Raw genomic sequence first — 22,065 nt, 5'->3', positions numbered from 1 at the left:
ATTTAAAATATAAGGGTTATTCTTTAAAAAGTAAGAGTAGTTTTTTAAAAATAGGATCACTATTAAAAATATATAATGTTTATAATTAAAATTCAAGGCTTATTGATAAAAAAATAAGGTTAAAAGTTTAGGCTGCATCATAGAGTTTGCTGGTTTGTATAAGTAATTCCCTGTATCCTGCTGAGGGCTATGAGCTGGGTTAATTTCCTGAAGGTGATGGGGATCCCTTCTCCAAGTGAGGGGGATCCTTTCCCCGAGGTGAGGAGGATCCTATCCCAAAGGTGAGGAGGATCCTTTCCTGAAAGTGATGGGGATCCTTTCCCAAAGGTGAGAGGGATCCTATCCCGAAAGTGATGGGGATCCTTTCCCAAAGGTGAGAGGGATCCTTTCCCCAAAGTTATGGGGATCCTATCCCCAAGGTGATGGGGATCCTATCCTGAAATTGATGGGGATCCTTTCCCAAAGGTGAGGAGGATCCTGTCCCCAGGGTGATGAGGATCCTTTCCCCAAAGTGATGGGGATCCTTTCCCAAAGGTGAGGAGGATCCTTTCCCCAAGGTGATGAGGATCCTTTCCCCAAAGGTGATGGGGATCCTTTCCTGAAGGTGAGGAGGATCCTTTCCCAAAGGTGAGGAGGATCCTTTCCCCAAGGTGAGGAGGATCCTATCCCCAGGGTGATGAGGATCTTATCCCCAAAGCGAGAGGGATCCTTTCCCAAAGGTGATGGAGATCCTATCCCCAAATTGATGGGGATCCTTTCCCGAAGGTGAGGAGTATCCTATCCCCAGGGTGAGGAGGCTCCTTTCCCCAAAGCAGTGGAGATTCTTTCCCTGAGGTGAGGGGAACAATTTCTCCCAGATGAGGGGGATCCTTGCCCTGGCCATGCCCTGAGCATCCCGCCCGGTCCTTCGGGATGAGGAGAGAGAAGCTCAGGCACGGTTCCCGTGGCCGTGCCCGCCCCGCCGGGCAGTGTTTGCGGTCTCCAGGCAACCCAGCGCCGCTCCTGCCCTGTTCTCCCTCCCTCCTTCTCTCCTTCTTTTCCTCCATCCCTCCCGTCCCCTCTCAGGTATCTGCAGGGCCGGGCTCGGGTGTGCAGGATGAAGGAGCCTCGTCCTTTCCGCTGCCTGGACAAGAGCCGGTTTTGTCTCCTTCCTCCAGGCCAAGAGAAAAGGTAAGGGGTGGGTGAAGCATCAAGGTGTGGCTCTGTCTCCTCCGTGTCCTCCACCAGCGGTGGCATTGATGATTAAAGATTTATCAAATGGTTGTCCCAGCCTCATTCCATGGGCAGGGAATGCTGGCCAAGGGGGTGGGAGCTTCCCAACCTCTGTGATGTTTCTCCTCGTGGCTTTACTCCCCCAGAAACCTGGCAGTGACCAAACCCTGACTTTTCACAGTGCCTGGGCATCTGGCATTTGTAAAGCTGCTCCCTCCAAGCAGAAAAATTTGTGTTCAGAGCCCCTCTGGCTGATTTTCTGCTAAAATTCTGCTCCGTGGTCCCCCATTGCTGATTTTCTCTCAAACCTGTGCTCCACAGCCCTCACTGATGATTCTCTGTCAAAATTCAGCTTCACAGCACCTCGTTACAGGTTTTCTGCTAAAACTCTGCTTCACAGCCCCTCATTGATTATTTTCTATTAAAACTCTGCTCCACAGCCCCTCATGGCTGATTTTCTGCTAGAATCCTGCTCCACAGCCCACCACTACTGATTTTCTATCAAACCTCTGTTCCACAGCCCCTCACTGCTGATTTCCTGCTAAAATTCTGCTCCACAGACCTTCGTGCCTGACTTTTCTCCTCTAATTCTCCTCCACAGCCCGTCACTGCTGATTTTTTGCTCAAACTCAGCTCCATAGCCCCTCACTGCTGATTGTCTGCTCAAATTCTGCTCCACAGCCCCTCACTGCTGATTTTCTGCTGATTTCCTGCTAAAATTCTGCTCCACAGCCCCACATTTCTCATTTTCTGCTGAAACCCTGCTCCACAGCCTCACATTTCTGATTTTATGCTCAAACCCTGCTCCACAGCCCCACATTTCTGCTTTTCTGCTCAAACCCTGTTCCACAGCCCCACATTTCTGCTTTTCTGCTCAAACCCTGCTCCACAGCCCCACATTTCTCATTTAATGCTCAAACCCTGCTCCACATTTCTCATTTTCTGCTCAAACCCTGCTCCACAGCCCCACATTTCTGACTTTATGCTCAAAACCTGCTCCACAGCCCCACATTTCTGCTTTTATGCTCAAACCCTGCTCCACATTTCTGCTTTTCTGCTCAAACCCTGCTCCACAGCCCCACATTTCTCATTTTATGCTCAAACCCTGCTCCACAGCCCCACATTTCTCATTTTATGCTCAAACCCTGCTCCACAGCCCCACATTTCTCATTTTCTGCTCAAACCCTGCTCCACAGCCCCACATTTCTGCTTTTCTGCTCAAACCCTGCTCCAAATTTCTGCTTTTCTGCTCAAACCCTGCTCCACAGCCCCACATTTCTCATTTTCTGCTCAAACCCTGCTCCACAGCCCCACATTTCTCATTTTCTGCTCAAACTCAGCTCCACGGCCCCACATTTCTCATTTTATGCTCAAACCCTGCTCCACAGCCCCACATTTCTCATTTTCTGCTCAAACCCTGCTCCACAGCCCCACATTTCTGCTTTTCTGCTCAAACCCTGCTCCACAGCCCCACATTTCTCATTTTATGCTCAAACCCTGCTCCTCAGCCCCACATTTCTCATTTTCTGCTCAAACCCTGCTCCACAGCCGCATATTTCTCATTTTCTGCTCAAACCCTGCTCCACAGCCCCACATTTCTCATTTTCTGCTCAAACCCTGCTCCACAGCCCCACATTTCTCATTTTCTGTTCAAACCCTGCTCCACAGCCCCACATTCCTGCTTTTCTGCTCAAATCCTGCTCCACAGCCCCACATTTCTCAGTTTCTGCTCAAACCCTGCTCCACAGCCCCACATTTCTGCTTTTCTGCTCAAACCCTGCTCCACAGCCCCACATTTCTGCTTTTCTGCTCAAACCCTGCTCCACAGCCCCACATTTCTGATTTTATGCTCAAACCCTGCTCCACAGCCCCACATTTCTGATTTTATGCTCAAACCCTGCTCCACAGCCCCACATTTCTCATTTTCTGCTCAAACTCTGCTCCACAGCCCCTCACTGCTGATTGTCTGCTCAAACCCTGCTCCACAGCCCCACATTTCTCATTTTCTGCTCAAACCTTGCTCCACATTTCTCATTTTCTGCTCAAACCCTGCTCCACATTTCTCATTTTCTGCTCAAACCCTGCTCCACATTTCTATTTGTGTTTGACAGCCCCGGGCCATGTCCCACCCGTGATGGCGCTCGCTGAAGGCCCAAGCGCAGGAAATGTCACCCGAGGACCTCGCCGCTCTTCTCTGTGGGGAAGGGGATGAGTGCCTCTCCCAGCAGGAATTTCCAGCAGCCACAGCTTTTTACCTGGCTGCCTTCAGCTGCTGTGCCCTCACGGCAGTGCAGAGGGTGACCTCCATGGGCCGCACGCTCCGGGAGCGAGTGGTGGCCACCTTGGAGACCTGGTGCAGAGGCAAGGCGCCGATCCCCAAGATCCAGAGCAGGAACCTGGCTGTGGTGTCCCTCAGCGTGGGAATAGCTGCCATTTTCCTCTCCAGCCTGATCCCAAACAACGTGGTGGCCTCTGTGTACGAGCTGGAGGCCCTGCTCCGGCGAGGGTGCTGGGAGGAGGTGGTGAGCAAATGCAATGTGCTGCTGGAGGCCATGCCGAGGGCTGCCACGGAGCTGCTGCTGCTGAGGGCGCTGGCACGGGTGCTGGCAGGGACACAGGCTGGCCAGGGAATCCTGGATTATGTCCAAGCCTTTGTGCTGGATCGAACCGAGGCGGTGGCCTACGTGTGCAGCAGGCAAAGGGAACACCTGCCCCAGGTGCTCCAGGCTTTCTGCCACCACCTCTCCATGTGCCAGGAGGAAAAGCCGGGCTGCAGGTCCTCGGAGCAGTGGCTGGGGGACTGCTACAGCTTCCTGGCTGCCGTGGCACCGGGGCACGCCTGGGTGTGCCGGGCACGGGCAGCCCACCTCCGAAAAAATGGAGAGTTTCAGGAGTGTGTGGCTGTTTGCAGCGAGGCCCTTGAAGGCTTCTCGGCACAGAATCTCGGAGGTGAGGACGTTCTGGCTCTGCTCCTGGAACGAGCTGCTGGGTATTTCTTCCTGGGAGGATGCACGCAGGAAATGATGCAGGATTTAGCAGAAGCCTTTGCAGCAGAGCCCGCCTGGGCAATGAAACACTTTGAAGAGCTTTTCTCACCCTGTGATGCTGAGAAGATCGGGGAGCAGGCCAGAGCTGCCCTGGAGGGGAGGTTTGCAGCCTACAGGGAGGCTGTGTGTGCTCGGGCTGAGCTCAGGGGCACGTGTGGCACTGAGCTGCTCCCTCCTGTCATCCAGACAATCCAGCTGCTCCTGCACATCTGCCCAGGGTCCAGCCGGGAGCTCAGAGTCCGGCTGGCAGACTGTCACCTCCTGCAGGGACACCCCGGGGCCGCCCTGGACATGTGTGAGCAGCTGCTGGCAGCAGAGCAGAACACTTACCACAACACCCTGCTGGCACTGCGAGGCTTCTGCTCCCTCCACGCCCAGGAGCACCACAGAGCCCTGCAGGACTTCCAGAGGGTCATCGAGCACGATTCCCCACATCCCAACAGCTGCATCAAAGCCCTGTGTGGGCGTGGGCTGATCCGCATTTCTGGTGGCAGCAATTATTTGACAGCCCTGGATTACATCACAGCCTGCCAGTTAAAGCTGGATGAAACCATCTTCACCATCAAGTCCTACGTGCCATGGAACCAGAGGGGATTGCTGCTGAAGGTCCTCCAGGAGGAAGGACAGATGATGCTCCAGAAGAAGAGGTACCCAGGAGGCAGCTCAGTTTCCTTTCAGAAAAAGCAATCAGGGCTGTGCACATTCCTAACCTTGAAGGTGTTTTGTTTTATTGGCTTTTTTCCCCCTCCAGAGATGCCCCTGGGGTTTTCCAGCTGGCTTCTCTCTTGGTGGAGCTGGACAGCTCTGACGAGGCATCCCAGATCCTGTGTGCTGATGCCTTGTACCAGATGGGCCGTGGGGAAGAAGCCCACAAGATGCTGGCCCTGGCCCTCTCCAGAAACCCCCAGAGGGCTCCGGTGCTGGCCAGGCTGGCCCTGCTGCAGCTCAAGAGAGGCTTTGTGTATGATGGCAACCAGGTAAGGAGCACCTGGAAAGCCTCATCCTCAGGGTCATTCCCTCCTCAACAGCTGATTTGCCAAATTTTTCCCAGACCACAGTGAAATTACAGATCAATCCCTGTGTCCAGTTGTTTGGGTGCATGTCCTCTTTATAACTAAACTTTGCTGTTAGGAACTCCCTGAATAGCAACAGGGAGAGCTGTGACACAGTGGAACTTGGAGCCCACGTGCAGAACTTCCAGCAGAACTTTGAAGGTGTACATACAGGGCTGATATTGCCATAAAATCATAGAATCACATGAATTTGTGTCCAAAAAGGCCACACAGGGCCCAGTTAAATCCAGCTCATTCCTCAAGTGGTTTTTAATGGCATTTCTCAGCTCTTTAACCAGGCAGAGCATCCTGTCCCTGGGGACAGCATTATGGGATTGGGAATGTTCCCTTAGAGAAAAGAAGGCACAAATGCCACCACCCCAATTATCCTAATGAAGCATTGGAGAATAAAGGCACAAATGCAGAGCTCCAGTATCAGTCTGCAGTTTTCTTTCTCCAATGCTGATAAATTGTGCTGGAAACCCTGAAAGCCATTCCAGCAAGTTGGTTCTCCTACCCAGGATTACAAAGCTCAATTCCCAGGCTCTGCCATCAGAGGGAACTATTGTATTCTTTTTTAAATGCCACATAAATTCTGCTAACCTGTAAGGAGAAAGATTTTATTGTCAGCACCTCACTACTGCCTATGAAAAATCAAAGTTTGCTGTAATTTGCTGCCTTTGGGAAGGCTGTTAATGAAGAGTGTGGCTTTATTAGAGTACTCCTCTTGGAAGTTGGAGTTCCATCTTCAGCTTCTGCTGCAAGTTCTGCATGGAATATCTGAAAATTTCTCTTAAAAATATTTTTAGCCCACCTACCTGTCAGATGCCAATCACTTTTATCTATCAATAAAATAGAGAAAGTTATGAGTTCAAGGGATGTGTCTGGTACATCAGGATAACTTTGTTCTTGTCCAGGCTTCTCTGGCTCAGATTTGAATATTCAATATCTTCTGAGCACTGTAAAAACAACTTTTGATTCATTTTCATTGGAAATTAAATTTTAAACAAGTGTTTGTTGAGGCAAAGATAGCAAAGGTCAGACAGCATTCTTTTTTTAGGAGGACAGTAGTTTGTGGGTTTTAATCCAGGCTTTTCCCAGATTACCAATAACAAGACTAAAAATAACTAACAGGACCTCCGTGATTTTCCATTAATTCACTGGTTTTGATTTTGTAATCAAAAGGGTCGCTGGAATCCTTGTGTTCCTCAGGAACATTCTTTTTTTTTCTTTTCTTTTTTTTTTGGGCCAATCATCCTGTATTTATAAAAACACTGCATTGCCAATGTGGAGCAGATGCTGCCCAAAACAAAACAGGCAGCACCAAGTATTTGCCCAGAGTTATTTCCCCAGCTGCAGTGGTGGCGAGGAAAGATAAGAATTCCTGTTTTCTCCAACCTGCATTCACATCAGGGCCAGCTGAGGAGATAAATCAGGGAGATTCGTGGTCTTGGGCTGGCTGACACCCCAGGGAAGGGTTGGGAAAGCTGGGGAAGGACACAAAGGTCTCCCACACAACCTCACACCTCACTCAACTCTTTCTCTGCTGCCTTTTCCTCTCCCATCCTTAAGCTGCTGAGGAGACTGATCAGAATTGGAGACTCCTCCTGCCTCCTGCCAGTCCTGGACATTTTCCAGGACGAGGACAGAAAGCTGCTGCAGAGCCACTGCCACTGGCAAGCCCTGGCCATCCTGAAGGGCACACAGGAGGGTGCTGCCATCAGAGAGGCCATTGCCCATCTGTCCTTTGCCATCCTTGCTGCAGGTAGGACACCCTGTCCTGTGCCATCCTTGCTGCAGGTAGGACACCCCTGTCCTGTGCCATCCTTGCTGCAGGTAGGAGGACACCAGGTTGCCCGTGGGGATTTGCTCCTAAGGGAGAGCACATGGGTGGGACAGGATGTCCAGATCTCCTCTGCCACCTCCCCGGTGAGGGCTGACACAGCACGTTCACCTGGGCCATGAAGGGGTGGAGTTAAACAATAAGGAATTTTAATTCCTTGAAATGGGTTCAGCTCAGTTCTACAGGGACATCACCCCCTTTTCTTCAGCCAGTGCAATGAAGTGAATTCAGCCCCTCACACATTTCACTGTCCCAGCTTTTCCTCAGGAGAGAGACCAGGCTGACATGGAAATTCTCCCGGCGTGTTCCAAGTAAAACCATGTTTGTATGGAAATCTGCCTCTCACTCTGAGCAAATGTTATGACAGCAGCACTGAGAAGAAGAGAGACTGGCTCGTGGAAATGGAATAAAAACCCTGTTAATTGCTTGGAGATGGTTCCATTTCACAGCCCATGCATTCCAGCTTATCAGCTCCCCACCTGCTAGAACAGATGCTTGTTAAGAAATAGATATTGTCTTTAGAGGAGCCAACTGGTAGAGCTCCAGAGTGATAATAACCTTTGGTACAGAAGTTTTGGAGCAAATCAGGAGGGAGAAAAAGCCTCATTACTGCAGAGGAATTGCTTGGAGCTTTTCTGTTGGCTGATCCCTGCAGGCAGCTGCATTTGCTGACCTTCCTATGAAAACATATTTCCAGTGGCACTGATGATTTATCATCCAATATTGGATGCCACAGTTATTGATTGCAACCCTGGGCATGTTAAGATCCTTATCGAAATTGCCTTGGAAGGAAGGGATGTCTGGATGGCAGGCAGAGAAATGCTCTGCAGGCAGGGAATGGAGGGACCAGGATTTTCACTGACAACTCTATGTGTTTATTTGGGCAGCACTTGTGTGAAAGCAGAGGAAGAAAAGAATGCAACTCAGTATCACAAATCCCAGTGCATATTAATTCTGGCAGGGAATTAGACAGTCCCATCTGGATAACTCATTTATCCAAAACAATGTGTACCTTTCCTGCCCTTGGGAGGGGGTTGGGGACTCTTTAAGGTCCCTTCCAACCCAAACTATTCTGTGATTCTGATCTCACTTTACTAAAAGAGCCAAATGGCTTCGTGCCTCCAACTCTCAGAAATCTCTCCTCTCATTCGTGCTGCTCCCACTCCAACCTGACAGATTCTTCTTTCCTTTCAACTCATGGCTGATAACACCTGGCAGGAATTCCACTAGCAACAAAAATAGAGGAAACTTCCACTTAAGCAAACTCTCATTGTACTTCATCCTGAGGTATCCTCAGGCCAAGTGGAGCTTTTTGTAGCTTCCTTGTGGGTATCCTTGCAGTAACCATGGCTGCATCCCTGTCCTCCAGGTGGTTATGCTGAGGATTGCCTCCTCACCAGGGCCCGATGCTATGGGCGCCTTGGGCAGATGAAAACTGCAATTTTTGATTTTAATGCTGTCCTGAAGGAGGATCCCAGGAATGTGCAAGCTCTGAGCGGCCGAGGGTTGGTTCACCTCGCTCTGAGGCAGCAGAAGGTACTGTCCATGTGGGGCTTTGCTGGTTTTTCTGAGGGTATTGAACAATATGAATGTAAAGTATCACAGAAATTTTTGCGGAATCACTGGAAACAGGAGTTTCTCAAAGAACTTGGGTAGTGAAAGGTTTGTCTGGGTGTATGAACAGCCCATCTGACTTTACTGATTTTCTTTCCCAAGCTTAGGGACAGAAGGACTAAACCTTGGTCATGATTTTCTGTGCTAACCCAAGGAGTTTAAAGCACTTTGCAAACACTCATTCAAACCTGCCTTTATGACCTCCTATCAGCTTTGCAAATGGAAAAGTTGCAGCACAAGGACAGGGAAGAGCAAAACTTTTTCCATGTTTTTTCCCATAGTTCAGCAGAGAAGAGAAAGCAGCTGAAAGAACAAATGATCAATACTTAATTATTGCTTCCATTTCTTTCCTTGGCGTTGTTTTCCCACAGGAGGCAGTACAAGATCTGATCTCAGCACTGAAGGTGGAGGCAGGAGCAGTGATGCCAGCAATCCTGTCCTTGAAGCCTGAAGCCCGAGGGTTGGTCACTGGGTGGCTCCTCCAGCATGGCAGGGCCACTCTCAGCGAGCTCGTGGCCACCAAAGACCACCCAGGAGAAGAAACCCTCGGGGACCTTCTCACCATGGCAAAAGCACTGACCAAAATCTGTAGGGCTGCACAACATCACATCTTCTACACTGATGTTTTGATGGCAAATGGTGAGTTCAGGTCTTCAGCACAGCTGGTCAGGCCTGGTGAAGGAGCAGAAAATGGATAGAAGTGAATGTTAAATGTCAGGAGTGTTGCTGGATGGTGCTGGATTGTGCTGGACAATGCTGGATGGTGCTGGATAATGCTGGACAATGGTGGATGGTGCTGGATGGTGCTGGATAATGCTGGATGGTGATGGACAGTGCTGAATAATGCTGGACAATGGTGGATGGTGCTGGATGGTGCTTCTCAAGAGAAGTTTGAAAACATTTTGGGACCGGGTATGATGTAATTAACCCCTTTAGACACGGACTGCCTGCCTGACCCCCCTCCTTGCTGTGGTTTCTCAGTACCTTTCTCTCCATGGGATGGGTTGCAGAGTTTGTGCTTGTGTTCCCCAACAGGAAAGCACCAAGAGGCCCTCAAGCACCTGCAGGAAGCCTTTGGCCACTGTCCTGCTGAGGACTTTGCCAGGGCTCGCTTGGCTGTGCTGCAGCTGCAGAGCAGGAACGTGGCAGGGGCAGCTGCCCCGCTCAGTGCTCTGGCCAGGAGAGATGAGAAGGACTTGGCCTTTCTCCTCAACTTTGTAGACACCAAGCAACAGCAGCATCTTGCTCAGGTACAGCCCTTTTTTTTGATCCCACATCTGTGGAATTGGGAAGTAAAACTGGGATTGCAGGGATTTCTCCCTGCCTTGAGAAGTGTTAGCAGGGCACAGGTCAGGGAGTTGGGGCCAAACTTCTTCCACTGCAGTGACCTTGATCAGTCTCTTATGATCCATCACTGCCACATCTGAGCACTTTTTGTGCTTTTTGGTCTCCCTGGCACAAGAGCTGGTGATGGCCACACAGAAATTCAGGGGGTGTGAGGGGCAGCAGGTAGGGAGGGATTTAACAGATCATTGCTAATTGTACTCTGGGGGATACACGGGGCTCAGGGATGGCTCCTGGTGAAGGAGAATTCATTTTGTTCATTTTCTTGGTGAAAAGAAGCCAAATATTTCAATTCAGTGACATTAAATGCTTCCATCCTTCTTTTGTGCAACATTTAGGATTTATAATATGTTTGCATTTTTACAAAATTAAAGGTTTTGAGGCTGGTTTTCTTAGCTAAAACTGACACAATGTCACAAAACTCTGGTCCCCCCCAATTATTCAGCATTTTTTTGTGTTTCTCCCTCAAAGTACACCCAGAAAGTATCTCCAATAATAAGACAAGAGAAGGTCAGATTGATGGTGAAGAGTTTTAACACTCAGCCAAGCATCTGCAATTCTGATTACCCAGAAGCTCTGAGTTCTGAGAATCAGTTTTCTTTCTTTTATTCAATTTATTGCTGGTGTGCACCCTGGTGAGAAGCTATATTGTTATGCTCTCTCACAGGTTATAAAACAAACAACATGCTGATATCCTTAATGCAGCAAGAGGAGCCCTTGGAATGTATTTGAACAGAACAGCAGGAGGATATAAGTAAACAAGTATTAATTTACCACTCCCCAGACATGACCCATTATAGAGAAAAGATCCCCTCTCTTCTAAATAATGCAAAAAGTTCAGTCTTAGGGGGAAGAGTTGGAAGATTTCAGAGGCAATTTGCAATCTTCCACTTTAGAAAGTTGATAAAGGAACAATTTATGTGACCAGGGAGGCTCTAAGGAGGTGTCTGTAAATGAAGACACATTTAACAGCTGAATTTCCCCTGCTGCCACATCACTCCTTCTGTGGGGGTCTCACAGCCCAATCCATCCATGCTGCTTCCCTTCCGAGGCAGCACAGGAGGGATGTTCTTTGCTGTCAATAAGAAAAGAAAAATGAGAATAAAAAACCAAATTAACATTTGTGTCTCTTATACTGCACTGACACGTGAGAACCCACTGGTGCCACAGGTGTGTGAAGCCTTAAAAATGGGAGAGAAACTTATTTCTGTCTCTTTTTGGCAGCCGTGTCTGAAATGAAACCCCTCACTGTGGCTTATTTATCAGGAGAGATTCCTCTGCCTGAGACAAGAGGTGTGACCAGGCTGGTTTCAAAACTGGAACCCAGTACCAGGGTTGGAAGTTTGAAAAGAAAACATTGCTCCCTTTCATCTCGTGCTTTTGTTCAACTAGTAAATGTTTGAACTCAAGCACCTGGGGGTTTTGAGATGTATTTTGTGGCCAGGGGAGGAGTGTGTGCTCTCTGGGGTGGGGAAGGAGTTGTTTCATCCACCTGCCCAGCGTCTCAAAGGATTTCCCAGCAGCACTTCCTTTTGCCTGCAAGGCTATTCTGGTTTCTGAAAGGAAGATCTCAGTAAAAGCAAAGTTTTAGAAGCTTACAGACAGAATTAATGCTAAAATTCCCAATAATGGCCTGACTTTGCCAAGGTTCCTACCCTGGGAGAGGGAGTTTGCTCTGTTCCTGAATTTCCCAGGTAGGAAAAGGAGAGTTCAGAGTTCACAGCCAGTCTCAGCCACATTGTTTTTTGAGTATTTGGAATTACAAGCATTTTAAAAACGTGTCATCGTTATCCTGTAGGGTCTGAAGAGCTAAAAATAGTTCTCCATATGCTGAAAAGGAAAGGGTGGAGGAAGGAGAGAGCTCCTTGATGTACTCTTTTTTTTTTCATGGAAAACAAAGCCATAAAATTCTCCCGTTATTTATAGTGAAAGGGGTCCCATGCTGAGAAATTTGTAAACAACTGGGAGAGCCCCATGGGAATAGGAATCTGAAAGATTTATTAAGCTGCAAAAGGTCAGAGGAAGGGAGTTTGCTTGCTGCTCGTGCAGCTTCAACCCTTGGCTTTCTTAGGTCAGGGGTAAATGCACGACTGATTCCCAACCCCTCACACAGATCCTCGGGGCTGCAGCTTCCGTGGAGATCCAGATCCCTACAAAAAGGGTCTCCAAAACTACATGGTCTGGGCCAGAATTAGGTGAAGCTTCCATTCCACACGTCCTTCATGGCATGTGCAGGTGGAGAAGGAAAGACTTGCTCCAAACTCTTCTGGAAACACCCAACCCTCTCCCAAAGCTCCGAGTTTATCATTCCATCTGCTGGGATTTACTGCTCAGGAACTAACCCTTGGCCATCATTCCATGCCCAGTAAACTCCTCACTCTTTTTCTTTCTAAGGAATTAAGCCTTGGTCATGTCATAACATTGGTCCCTAAGGAGTGCAACCAAAAATGCCACAAAAATATGTGTATGTTCAGTCCTTTACACCCAGTGAGGTGAATAGATGGAAAAAAGGAACACAGAGACCTAATCCAGGAATCCAGGGGTCCACTCATGGCCCTTTCTAGGTGGCACCTGAATTATTTCAGTCTGGAAGCCAAAATCAAATTTTTAGTGACAAGTTGGACTCGCGTTCCCCTGGAATGCACTCCACAGATTTTCCTGTCCTTTCAGGTCACCTGCAGTGAGGCTGATGACAAAAATGCTTCTCCAAGGCCACGTGCAGGGAGCAGCTAAACTCAGCTGTGCCATGTCCTTCTGCCTTCCCTGGCCTTCTCTCCCTGAGCCTGGTTTTCATCTTTATCTCTGTTAGGAGATAATGTGCAAGCTGCTGATTAATCCTTCCCTGTTACACCCCAAAAATGTCCCAGCTCATGTCCCTTAAGTCAGGCAGAGCCAAAAGAGAATCCAGAATCCAGCTGCCCAAACTTGCTCCATCAGCAAGGGTGAAAAGGAATCCTTTCTTTTCAGATGGGATTTTTCCTCCAGGAAAGGTGGAATCTCACAGGTTGATTTGGGAACTCTCAGGAAAATGTGAAGGAGTCAAAGCAGTGGCTCAGTGAATAAATGCAATATTGCAATATTGCTCAGTGAATAAATGCAATATTGTGGTGCAATAACCCCAAGTGCCCAAGGTTAGAGCACTGAAACCTCCAGCATCAGATTCAGCATTCAGCACAACAACAACAATTGTGTTTTCTTCTGCCTCTGAGACAACAAATACACCTTAGAGGCTGAAAATGACAATTTAACTACACAAACACAAGCTGTCTTGAGGAACTGCACTGTGTTCCTTGGAACAATGTGATCCAGAACTCTGGAATTTCTAGGGAAAAAAAAAAATAAACACCTTCTCTTGCCAGAATGCTCCTCAGGCAGCTGCAATTCCACCTTGATCCCTTGTTAAATTCCTGCCACTGAGGGGACACTTGCATCGAAGGACAAAGCAAATGTGCTGCTCTTTAAATGTACACAAGACATCTGAGATGGCTTTGGACAGGCTGCCTGAAAATTCATGGCCAGAATTGTTAAAGCCAGGGGTTAACACTATTTGAGGAGAAGTCCCATTGCAATTTCTCTGTGTGGAAGCTGAGACTCCTTAATAAATATGATTATGTCAAGAAAAATAGCAATATATATATATATATAAATATTTATATAGCAATATATATAATATAGAGATATATAAAAATATTCATATAGCACCTCAGCCAGCCAAAATAAAAGGGGCACACAAAGAGACTGCAGGACCTGGCCTGGCTGTCAAGTGTGGCTACTAAAACAGCGGCTGGGCTAACTGGATTTCTGAAATACCCCCTGGAATGAGGAGGGTGGAAATATTTATCCTTTGCTTGAAGCCTTTTGTAAGCCCTCAGCTGCTGATGGCAGCCTTGTTTACAACTTGAATATCCACTCTGCTGCAGCACGTTAAAAGCTTGATTTATTACCAATAAAGGGAAATAATGAGAAATCCATTTGAGGCAAATACTTCTAATAGAGTTTTCTTTATTAACCTCCATATACCTAAAAATTATGTGGCTCTTTTGGCCTTCTATATTTTCTTGTTGTTTTTCCTTTCAGATGAGGCCAGAGAGTTCAAATTGCACTCAAGATTAACAATTAGCAAAGCCACCAGTTAGCCTTTTGTTTGTTTTGCTCCAGTAGAGACAAAAAATTCATTTTTAGCACTTGCATTTGTGGGGCAGCACCTGGGGATGTTGGTCCAGGCAGCTTTTTGTTCATCATTCCTAAGGAACTTAAACAAATTCAGTAGAAATTCTGTCCAGAAACAAAGGAGTTCAGAAACCCCTGAGATAACAAGCCAAGAGTTTTACATCTTATCTGTATGCAAAAATACACCAATTATTATTCCTCCAGCTAGATGCAATTCCAACATTTGCCAAAATAACTAGGATTTCTTCGTGTCTGTGTGTACGACCAATCCAGACTAGATATTCCCCTATTTTTCCCCCTTTTTTAACTAACATGGATTCCTCTGTGCCCACAGGCAGCAGCCCAGGAGGGGAAGGTGCTGATGAAAGGCCGTGACCACCAGCAGGCTCTGGGCTATCTCAGCCTGGCTGTGCTGGCCAGCAGGGACAGCCCCCGGCACCTGCGGCGCAGAGCTGCCTGCCTGATGCACCTGAGAAAATATGAAAAAGCTCTGAAAGACATGGAGAAAGTGCTCCAGGGGCATGGCTCTAACAGCCCAAAAACACAGGCTGGGGATCACTGCTGCCAGGGCTTCCTGCTGCTGGCCCTGGCTCGGGAGGAGGCAGCAGTGCAGCAATACATGCAAGCCCTGCAGCTGGACGAGCCCCTGGCCCTGGGCACCATCACTGAGTGCCCTGGCAGGGAATCTTTAACCAAAACATTCCACAAAATTGCACAATACAACTTTGAAAAGCAGCGTTATGAAGAGGCCTGGAAAATCACAGACTATGGGCTTAAAATTGATAAAAGTTCTGAGCTCCAGAAGCTGAAAGCAAGACTCAAAAGGGAGGCATCGAGCTGTAGCATACATTGATTTCTCTGTCTGGGGATTTTCCAGTCTGATTGCTTTCTGGGTGGCTGCAAGAATGAAGGAAAGATGAGAAAGATAAGAAAGATGAGAAGCTCATGGTAAATATGCAACAGACGTGACACTGAACATGGAGTAAAATGTTTAAGGCAGCAAAACAAAACTGACCAAGAGAGCAATGAGGAAAAAAAGCAAATTGCAGCATTCAGGATTCCTTAAAATTATTGTGGATTATGTAAACTCCCCATTGTGAAAAAAAACTTTTTTTCTGGCTAAACAACGAATTCTAACACAGGGGTTCCAGTCCTACTGAAGGAAAACATTCAAATCACTTGCAGCTCATGAATAATAATAATGTATTTCCTAGGTAGTACTTGATGAGCTTTAACATGCACTGTTCAATCAATTGGCCTTATTTTTATGGGCCAGTCAAAAGGATCAGTCAAAAGTAACTCCTGTAAGGTGTTTGTGAAGGCCCTGTCTGTTGGTTACTACTTGAAGGAAAACAGGATTTAATTATTTTTTCAGCTTGCACATAGAGCCAACAGGTGTTTAGGGATATCATTTCATGCTTGGAAAGAAGCTCTCCCACAGCATCTTGATACCCACTATGGAGAAAAAGCCTCATCTGTGTCACTAAGATTAAAAACTAATTTGAGGGGGTGTGTTACACCCCTCTACTGCCCCACTCCTGGATGAAGGAGTGGGAATTCCCACCACTGCCCTGGTGGGAATGCAGTGGATTTGCCAGGATCAGCCCCAATATCGGGGATGGGGCAGCACAAACCCCAAATAAACTGTTCTACTGCCCCAGGGAACAATGAAATAACAGAAAAACTGTTCTACTACCCCAAGGAACAGTGAAATAACAGAAAAGGTGAAAAGTGAGACTCAACAAAGATCAAACATCCACTCCAGCATCTCCTGCCCTGATATCCACACGGACAGCTCCACTCCAGGCTTCACCTTGGACTCCCAGATCCTGCTCCTCCCTTGGCCAGGGCAGGTACCAGGGATCATCTCTCCACAGACAGATCATGTCTGGTGTCTGCCAGAGCTGCTGAATCCCATCCCTTCACTCCTGGCTGTTCCAGCCCCAGAGCCAGCCCTGCAGCTCATCCACAAGTGGTGATGCACAAGCAGGAGGCAGAATCCAGGATGGGATTGCTCCCAGAGCTGCAGCATTCCTTCCTCCTCCTCCTCCTCCTCCTCCTCCTCCTCCTCCCTGCTGGCCAGCACAGAATCAGCCCCTGGCAGGCCCAGGAAGGCTTGTGCTGCTGTCCTGTGCCTGTTTTCCAGCTTTCAGGTGGATTTGGGACACCCCAGAGGCAGTGCTGGGACATCCCTGGGCATTCACCTGGGTGATGGAGCCCTCAGCTCAGCCCAGAAGCAGAAAGGACCCGAGGTGGGGCCCAGGGCAGCAGCTCCTTCCTTTGTTTTGGCTGCTCCAGAGGAGTTGTCCCAATGTTTTTGGAGTGTGGTAATAACACCGTGGAGAAAAACAGAAACTACTGCTGAAAACAAAGATGAAAGCAATGCAGAGGAGTGCTCTGCTGCTTTGATTAGGATGAAAGGGAAGAGGGAACATTCTCTTTTTTGTTGTGCTGTTGTCTCAAAGGCAACATTCCAGTGTGGAACTTTATTCAGCAGCCATGGATCAACCCATAGCAATGACACCACCTTTTCCTCTTCTCTGCGTGCTCCTTTTTTCTGCCCTAAGAGCACAGGTAAGACTGGGCTTCTTGCCCTTCAAATTCAATTTTAATCCTAGTGATACTGATGAGGCTTTTTCCCCACAATGGGCATCAAGATGCTGTGGGAGAGCTTCTTTCCAAGCATGAAATTGTATCCTTAAACAACTGTTGGCTCCATTTGCAAGCTGAAAAAAAAAAAATTGATCATGTTTTCTTTCAAGTAGTAACCAACAGAGAGAAAATTCTCTGTGTCTTGAGAAATTTTTTGAGAAGTGGTTGTTTAGGGCTTTGGAATTTTTTTTAAAGTCTTTCCATTATGTAAAAACAGGAGATCCCACTTTTTTCAGACCATGGAAAGCATTGGGAAGACAATATAGTTGTCTTGTCCCCCAGAGTGATATTCCCTCCATTAGCCTGGAAGTTTGGGACATTTTGACCTGTTCTTTTTGTTAAGCAATGTATTCTCCTGGATAGAATGCATTTATTGGTCCTAAAGAATTTTTTTTTCTTTAAAAATAAGGATCACAGGCATCCCATAAGACTGCTAGAGAGTCCCTGCTAGAGGAAAAATTCCTTTTGAGGTGACTGCCTGAAAAGTCATGGCCTTGAGGAATGGCTGCTTCTCCCAGCAGCTCCTGACTCTTCCCATCAGCATTTTCATTGGTTTCTTTTATTTTCCTTGTCCTCTGTCTGTGCCCACTAAAGTCCTTTCCCTGTGCTCAAGCTTCTGATTTATTCTTTAATTCTCTGTCGTGTTCTTACTCTTCCAGGCAATTTCTAGGAGAGGTGTTGGAGCCACTGGGGTAGTGGGAGGTGTCCCTGTCCATGGCAGGGCTGGAACCAGGTGAGCTTTAAGGTCCCTCCCGACCCAAACCAGTCTATAATTCTGTGATTAGATAAAAGCCATTTTCTAAAAGAAAAACAACAACACCACCACAAAAAAAAAAAAAAAAACCCACACAAAAACAACAACAAAATCTGGTTCTACTTCTTCCAGATTGAAGAATGTGGCAGAAAAACCTGCAGTGATCATTTCTGTACCTTTCTGTAATGTTAAGCTGCAATTCATGGGGATCCATGCTGCTTTGAGACCCTTCCCTCACCCTGTGCAAGCAGCCCAAGGCTGAACACTTAGAAAAGGAACTCTATTGCTCCTTGTACAGTGTGCTGTAGGACATATCCTCAAGGAATTCTGCTGGAAATGTCACACAGTTATGAAGAATTCAACTATATTAATCAAGATGAATGTAATCAAGATGAAAATACAGCCTAATAAAAGATGAAACTGGATACCTGTTTGTAATCCAGCTTGAAGATGCAGTCATTCATTAATTACAGCATAAATATCTGTAGTTTATTCAGCTCTGAGCTCTATACAGACACTACCAACTATTTCCTTGCTCTCCATAAATTTTGTTCCTTTAAAATATTCTGCACCCTCAATAACCGTGTTGCACATCATCACCAGGTAATGAATGGTGAAAGAAAACTGTGAAATCATGGTTGAGAATGTTCCTGCCAGGCTTGCCCCTCTGAAGTATTCAACATTCCTTCTAAGCATGTGAAAGGGAAATCAGATGTGAGAATATTTGCATCGCAAATAGAGTTAGACAAGGGAAGTTTCCTGACCTCATGCTCTGCAGTGCAACAGGCAAAGAACAGCTTAGAAATGATGGCAAAGTGTTTGGAATTCAATATTCCACTGAAAGCTTTTCCTCAGAGTTCAGGCAGAGCTAAACTTTGAGCTTTTGTAGTCTCAGAAGGTTTAATTTCCTTTTAAACCCCATCACTCCCATTAATTTTTTCCTATTTCACTTCACTGTGTGCTCCCAGGTACTGAGGGAACCTAAACACAGGAACCAACTTCTGCAGCTGCTTTGGAAGCTGACACATCTCCAGGGAATTCCTCTTCCTGCCTTTCAGCCCAAGTCATTGTGCTTCCAGCTCCAGAGCGTGGTGGAAGTGTGGCTCTGGAGCAGAGCCATGCAAACCCAGGAATTTAATGAGTTTCCTTGTGCCCAAGTGAGGACAGTCTCCTTGGCTTGCAGGGGCAGATGTTGCACTCTAATGACAGCTAATCTAAAAGCCATTTCTTTCACCATCACGCCCCAGCAGATGATTAACTGTTATCACTGTGCTGCTGCTGCATCCAGCAGTTTCCAATTTGCCAGGGCTCTGAGGAGTCTCCAGGAATTGAATGTGGCACATGAAATGATCACTGGCACTGGAGCCTGCCTTTGGAGCCTTGGCTGCTTCACTTGGATTTCAGCCACACTGCTGTGCTCTGGGATCTGCTGCTTCACTCAGCCATTACTCAGTGGCACCTTAAGAAAAGCAGTTCATTATTTAGGAGGCACAGCATTCCAAAGCTGTGGGATCCAGGAGACTCCTTCCCTTTCTGCTGTGCATTTCAGGAATGACTTTTCCATATCCACTCATTCTGTCAATGCTGCAGAGACTGCACCTGCCCACGGGTGTGTCCAGCCAACCCTGAGCACAGGAGCAGTGGTTTCTTGGCTCCCAGAAGTGCCTGAAGGGCAGAAAGCAAACACAGATGATATTGCTGGTTGTAGCTCTCAGCAGCTGAGGATGGGAGGGGAACAAATTTCCACCCCAAATAGGAGGCTGGAGAACATGAGCCATTCCCAAAGATGTCAGCAGAGAGTAGAAACCACTCATGATCACAGTGATGCTGGTTTTAGTGCCTCACTGATGAACCAGCAATGGAGGAAAGTGAGGAAAACAGCTTCTGTCCCAGCCTTCCCTGAAATCACAGCCTGGTGCCACTGACCCTGTGGGTCCCACACCTCAATACGGGTGTGACACCTGCACCTCTAAGGTGTGCAACCAGGTAATTTTCAATTAATTCGCTTTCCAAAGTCTATCTTGAGTACTACATGCATGACCAAGAGCTCCTGGGAACCTTGGCAGCCTCCCTTGTGTCCCTGAGAGCCCCTGGGGACATGTTCCATGCCAGAACAGCTGTGCCTTTAGGTGTGGCACCACCCAACCTGATCATTTTTGTGTTTGTATGCTCCCTACACAACCCCAAAGAGTCAGGAGTTGCAGAGAATGAACAAGAATAAGAGTTTCCCCCTGGACTCTAAAGGAAATCAAGAGCAGTAGCTCATAATCATTTTGCATGCCTCATTCCTGAACTGCATCAGTAAATGAGAAAATTGAGCTGCAAAGCCAGGGGGGGATTGTAGGAGGGAGCAGGAAGCCCAGGAGGATGTTAATGATTCCATTCCACCCTGGTTTGCATTTTGTTATACCCCTCATTTGTGCTTTCATCTCCAGGTGGGTGCTGCCACACCAAAATCTTCCTTGGGGTGACCCAGAGTGAGGGACCTGGGTCCCCACAGAGCCCCAGGCTCAGATCCAGATCAGTAGTGGGTGAAATGGAAAACTGACAGGGATTAGCATTTCCCCACTTGAAATGACCACCTCAGAGAGCTTCTTGATTGCTTAGAAACCTCAGATGAGCTGTTAGAAGACATTCCAGCACTGGTAATATGCTCCATCTGTTCTCTGGAAGTCACATTTGAAATCTGAAATTACTGGGAACACCTCTGAGTGCCTGTCACGGTGTAGGGTTTGTTCTCTTGCTGTAGACTTTAACAATGGAAACAATTATACCTTGCCATGTGCTAATTTTTGCAGCCTTGCCAAGAGGATTTTTGCAGTGTTGTTTCTTTCCTTCTCCTGCATCATTTGGCCATTCTTGATCTGCTTCCTGAAGTAAACAGGTAATTAGCCATCTACATAAATTGCCCCGTGTCCACACCATTAATGTGCTTGGATGTTTTAATTGATTGCATTCTCAAATGGCTTGGATGGCTTAAATGCCAGCTAATGCAATCCAATTAAGTCTCCTAATAAACCTGCCTGATGAACTGCAGGATAATCACACATCAAGCACAGATGTAGAGGAAAATGCCACGGAACTGACAGTTCAGGATAGACTGTGTCATTTGTAAAGATCCAAACCATTCTCAGCAGGGAAACTGGGAATATTCACTCTGCTGGTGCTGGATTTGGGCCCCAGGACCTGATCCAACACGACTTTTAAGCACACACATCAGTTCCTATGCACAAAACCTCTTGCACAGAGTCCCAGAACAGCCCAGGGTGGAAGGGACACCAAAAGGTCATGTGAGCCAACCTCCAGTGGGAAAGGGCTCCTAGATAAGATTACCCAGCACCCTGCCCAGCCTGGGAAATCTTATAAACTTCCAGTGAGGGGACCTTATCATGTCCCTGGGGAGGCTCTTCCAGTGATTGATTATTCTCATTGGGAAAAACAATTCTTTTATCAAGATTAAACTTTTCCCACTCCAACATCCTTTTGGCCCTCGTCTCCAACATGAAAAGTATCAACTCAATAATCACCTCGAGGGAGCACAAATGCAAAGGAGATTTCAGGTGATATGGTGGGGGGTGCTTTTTAAAATATTATTCAAACAAAATTAGCTGAGGCAGCGGGAAGTTAAATAAACTCCAGCTGGGATAGGATGTGAACTTGCAGTAGTGCCCCACAAGTAACTCATTTGAAGATGGTGCAGTGTCTTTGTGTCAGCTCTGGAGGTCTTTCCTCAGCCCAAACAGAGATTAGGGATTTAATGGAGCAATCTGTGTGAAATTCTCCGCTCTGTTCTGCCAGATGCCAGACAAGGCATAATAGCTCCTCTGGCATCAATGTCTATTAATCTAATCTTGACTTTGATTCTCTGTGTGACTCCCTTTCATCTGTAAAATGGGGATAATTCTCTCTTTCAGATGCTTGTCAGTACCTCTTCGTTCCGGGTACACGGCGCTTTGAAGATGACATTATTTGTACATTTTCCATTATTGTCAAAGAGCTGCACGTTGTCCCCAGCCCCTGTCCTTGTCCCCAGCCCCTCTCCCTGTCCCCATCCCTTGTCCCCAGCCCCTGTCCCTGTCCCCAGCCCCTCTCCCTGTCCCCAGCCCCTCTCCCTGTCCCCAGCCCTTGTCCAAGGCCACTGTCCCTGTCCCCAGCCCTTGTCCCCAGCCCCTGTCCCTGTCCCCAGCCCCTCTCCCTGTCCCCAGCCCCTGTCCCTGTCCCCAGCCCTTGTCCCCAGCCCCTGATTTCCCCCACAGCATCCAAACTGCCAGTGGGAACACAAGCAAAAGGCAAAGGCCGGATGAAAATGGGAGATTTGCTGAAATTTGCTGAAATTTTTTGATATTTATAGGGATTTTGATAATCCAGGACTTCACA

At 47.5% G+C, this 22,065-nt stretch overlaps 1 protein-coding gene across 1 annotated transcript; it reads left to right on the top strand.

Moving 5' to 3' along the window:
• The first annotated feature begins 1,054 nt into the window (after positions 1-1,054).
• On the top strand, positions 1,055-17,763 carry TTC34 (tetratricopeptide repeat domain 34). Its single transcript, XM_002193313.6, has 8 exons — positions 1,055-1,170; positions 3,324-4,906; positions 5,011-5,236; positions 6,884-7,076; positions 8,524-8,690; positions 9,140-9,407; positions 9,804-10,018; positions 14,617-17,763. The coding sequence occupies exons 2-8, from the start codon at positions 3,378-3,380 to the stop codon at positions 15,133-15,135; spliced, it is 3,117 nt and encodes a 1,038-aa protein (XP_002193349.6). The 5' UTR covers positions 1,055-1,170; positions 3,324-3,377; the 3' UTR covers positions 15,136-17,763.
• The last annotated feature ends 4,302 nt before the right edge of the window (positions 17,764-22,065 follow it).

This window comes from Taeniopygia guttata, chromosome 21 (genome assembly GCF_048771995.1).
Source record: "Taeniopygia guttata chromosome 21, bTaeGut7.mat, whole genome shotgun sequence".
NCBI lineage: Eukaryota > Metazoa > Chordata > Aves > Passeriformes > Estrildidae > Taeniopygia > Taeniopygia guttata.
Note: the sequence above shows the minus strand (reverse complement) of the source record. Positions and strands in the feature narration are given on the sequence as shown.

Coding starts and splice junctions, on each gene's coding strand:
- TTC34 (XM_002193313.6), top strand. CDS start 3,378: ATGTCACCCGAGGACCTCGCCGCTCTTCTCTGTGGGGAAGGGGATGAG. Junction 4,907..5,010: donor ATGATGCTCCAGAAGAAGAG/GTACCCAGGAGG, acceptor TTCCCCCTCCAG/AGATGCCCCTGGGGTTTTCC. Junction 8,691..9,139: donor TCGCTCTGAGGCAGCAGAAG/GTACTGTCCATG, acceptor GTTTTCCCACAG/GAGGCAGTACAAGATCTGAT.